This window comes from Rhinichthys klamathensis, unplaced genomic scaffold (assembly GCF_029890125.1).
Source record: "Rhinichthys klamathensis goyatoka isolate OS25496 unplaced genomic scaffold, OSU_Roscu_1.1 h1tg000100l_1, whole genome shotgun sequence".
Classification (NCBI taxonomy): domain Eukaryota; kingdom Metazoa; phylum Chordata; class Actinopteri; order Cypriniformes; family Leuciscidae; genus Rhinichthys; species Rhinichthys klamathensis.
In genome coordinates this window covers 799,748-803,191 of record NW_026606639.1, presented here as the reverse complement: position 1 = coordinate 803,191, position 3,444 = coordinate 799,748, and the positions used below count along the sequence as shown (strand labels likewise).

General features: G+C 36.3%; 1 protein-coding gene across 1 annotated transcript; it reads left to right on the top strand.

Moving 5' to 3' along the window:
* The first annotated feature begins 454 nt into the window (after window positions 1-454).
* On the top strand, window positions 455-3,209 carry cfl1l (cofilin 1 (non-muscle), like). The gene is made up of 4 exons (XM_056252999.1): window positions 455-602; window positions 1,886-2,184; window positions 2,741-2,817; window positions 2,970-3,209. Exons 1-4 carry the CDS (start codon window positions 600-602, stop codon window positions 3,080-3,082), a joined length of 492 nt encoding a protein of 163 aa, XP_056108974.1. The 5' UTR covers window positions 455-599; the 3' UTR covers window positions 3,083-3,209.
* Window positions 3,210-3,444: the final 235 nt, after the last annotated feature.

The following is a 3,444-nucleotide window of genomic DNA, read 5'->3' as shown; positions in this document are numbered from 1 at the left end:
GTTGAATAAAATCTTGGCAATTTTGGAATGGGCCATATGGTAAAAAACAGCACTGGCCCTGAGTAAGTAAGCAGAAATAAACTTAATCATTAACATGAAACATTAAAAACAATTTGCTGGTCTATAATAATCATCGTGATTATGATTGTCCTACGTCAAGTGTGCATTTTTACACCTGAATCCTCCCATCAATGCAAAATAATATTTGTGCCCCTCTCGCCAAATAAGGGGTTTTGTCAGGCTTTCTGAAAGATTCTGTCTTCCTTATAAGGGCGTTTTGTTCAGTCTCCACCTCCAAACTGCGTCTGACTCACCTGAAATCTTTCATGTGTCATAAACATATCACTTTGTTTTATCTGACTTTCTTATCACAAGTACAAAATATAAATAACAGGACGTCAACAGGATATATCACAACACAATCATTTTGTAATTAAAAGGTGTTTGCAGTTGCGGACAACAGGTGGAAAGTCAGACTCAGCAGGTCATTCAGGACTGATCTGTTGCTGTTGAAGAGGGCGTGTTCATATCCGAGTCGCTTCCTTAATGTTTAGGCAACTACGCACTTCTTCTCTTCCGTCTCAGAACAAGCGGCAGGAATGGTAAGTCCTCACACCGGGACAGTTTTCTTTCAGTACGCGTTTTGCATGCCGTTAAATCATTTGGTAAAAACTGGTTCTCGTTAATGCAATGCAGTTATTTGAATTGCAACTGTTCAAAACCGTAGGCTACATGTGCTACAGTGTGATAGCCTGCTAAACTCCATCTATAACTATTTGAAACTGCAATCTGCTAATTCCTGCTTGTGATTTTCATGGTCTCTCATTGATTAACGAACTACATGGAATATTTATTTATTTACTGAAAAACCTAATCTGAATGAACTAGTGATGGAAAAGTGATACTGTATTAAATGTATTTTTAGTCAACAACTATAATAATAATAATAAAAAGTATTGGCATGTTGGTGAAACTGGGTGGAAAAGTCATTTCTATAGGCTGATTTTCTTATATTTATGTATGGATTGTAATGATTATATAGAGAATTATTTGGAGAGGACAGAAATTATTGGGCCACACCTTACATCAAGGTGTTCATATGTCATAAGGTCTGAGTAATGCTTATGAATTATTTGTAAGACCTACTTAATGTGTTATTATTTTGTGATTTGAGCAGATTAGAATTACATATTAATTTATTGCTATTACTAGTGTTTTCAACAAGGGGTCTGTGGTCCCTTGGGTGTCCACCAAGTTACTCCACTGGGCCTGTGGAGAAGATATAGCATACAGATATTAAGATTTCATGACATTTAGAACTATATCCTGACTTTCTAACTAATAATTAGTTGACTGTTATGTAGTAATGGTAGTTAAAGGAAGTTGATTATTTATACCAGTGGTTCCTGGGTGAGCTGAAAGTCTGACTGGGTCTAGTTAGGTGGAAAACTCGTACTATTGTTGTATATAAAATTATAGACATGGACACTGTAATGGAAAGTGTTACCAAAAATTATTCCGATACATTCCTGAGTTAACTTAACCCACAGTGTCTTGAGGTGTAACTCTGCTTCATGTTTCAACTTGTTTGTAAAGGAATGGAATGTGAAGGCCGCAAACTGGTTCAGATCTCATATCTTAAACTAAAGCATATATAAAGATGGGTAATCCCTATGGAATGAAGATTAAAAATTGTTAAGTTGTAGTCGTGTCTACCTAATCTAATATAGATAATTTTATGAGGTTCATACAATGATCTGCTTTGTGTTTCAATTGTGTCTTCCTCAAAGTCATCTGGAAGTAAATGCCATCTTACTTAATAGTTCAGTTGTATAGTTATCATTTTCACATGTTTTATCATTATTCTTTCCCTTATTTCACCCAGGCCTCAGGTGTAGCCATCAGTGATGAGGTGGTAACCCACTATGAAGCAATCAAGGTGCGCTTCCAAGGTGCCAACGAGAAAGAAAGATTTAAATTAGTAATCATGCGTTTGAGTGAAGACCAAAAGAGCATCATAGTGGACCACGAAAACTGCCTGAGAGTCAAAGATGTGGAGAACACGGGGGACGTCTTTAAGACGGTCATCAGTAAGCTTCCTTCCAAAGAGTGCCGCTACGCCCTGTACGACTGCACCTATATGAACAAGGAGAGTGTGAAGGAGGACCTGGTCTTCATCTTTTCGTAAGAGGCCCTTGTAACTCTCTGATTAATCTACTTTTGCAGGCTTGTGTTCTGTGTGGCTGTTTGCTTGTGCTAAGTATATTACTGATATTAGTAAGAATAGTAAATCATGCCAATTCGATAAGCTACTCTTACAATATGTGCACGTATTTTGGCTGTAATTTAGTCAGTCATCAAGAATGTCTCTTATTGTTGACATCTGAAAGTGAGTTTTGGTGGGAACTTGAGCACCCAGCAGAAAAACAGAAATATACCATCAGCTCATAGTGGCCGTTTACACAGAATGACAGAATGTGTTTTTTGCTTTTAAAAAGATAAGTATTCAATTGTATTAAACTGCTAAAATTATATGAAAATAAGGCTTGGTATTTAAATGTATAAAATGTAGGGCTGATGCGGGACATGGTGCAACAGTCATAGACGTCCATCTAGCACGTGTTTTTATAGAAAAACAATACAAAAGCAACACATTGGAACACAATGCATTTGGTGTGAAGCAGCCATAAGGACAGCACAAATTTTCACCATCTTGCTTTTGTCTCTCTTTATTGTACAGTGCCCCTGAGGACGCCCCCATGAGGAATAAAATGGTCTATGCAAGTTCAAAGTCTGCTGTCAAGGCCAAAATGCCAGGTTGGTTATTGTCCTTTTAATGTTATAATGAATATTTCAATTTATTTTTTAGCGTTTCTTACCGTACACATGGTTCCAAAGCAGTTTTACAGAAAAAGGAAAACTGAAAAGTTAAAAATAACACATATGGTGCTTTTTTTTTCTCCACACAGGTTTGAAATTTGAGTGGCAAATTAATGACCACGCAGACAAAGAAGCATACTGTCTTGTGGAGAAACTTGGTGGGCGGGATGTTGTAAAGTCTTTGGAGGGGAAAAGTGTGTAAAATTACACCAAAAAGACCACTGACCCAACACCCCACTATCAGCCTTTTGGTCAAAACGAAAGATTTTTACCTCTGAGAAATGTGTTTTGGGGGAATAATTAATAATAAACTTTGTATTTCATTGGAACCAGTATTTGTATGTCATTTGATCAAGTGAGAAAAACCCATAATTATCCATTTACATTAATGATCATTATTAAAAAAATAATAACACTGTTTACAATAACAAACCATCAAATATAGTATAGTGACATCCAAAATCCCATGCCGGAAATTAACAATAGGACTGTTACCTAAAGCAGAAATGTGTACTTGGAAAAATAAAATCAAGTGATTTTCAAAAACAAATGTGTGTCTCAACT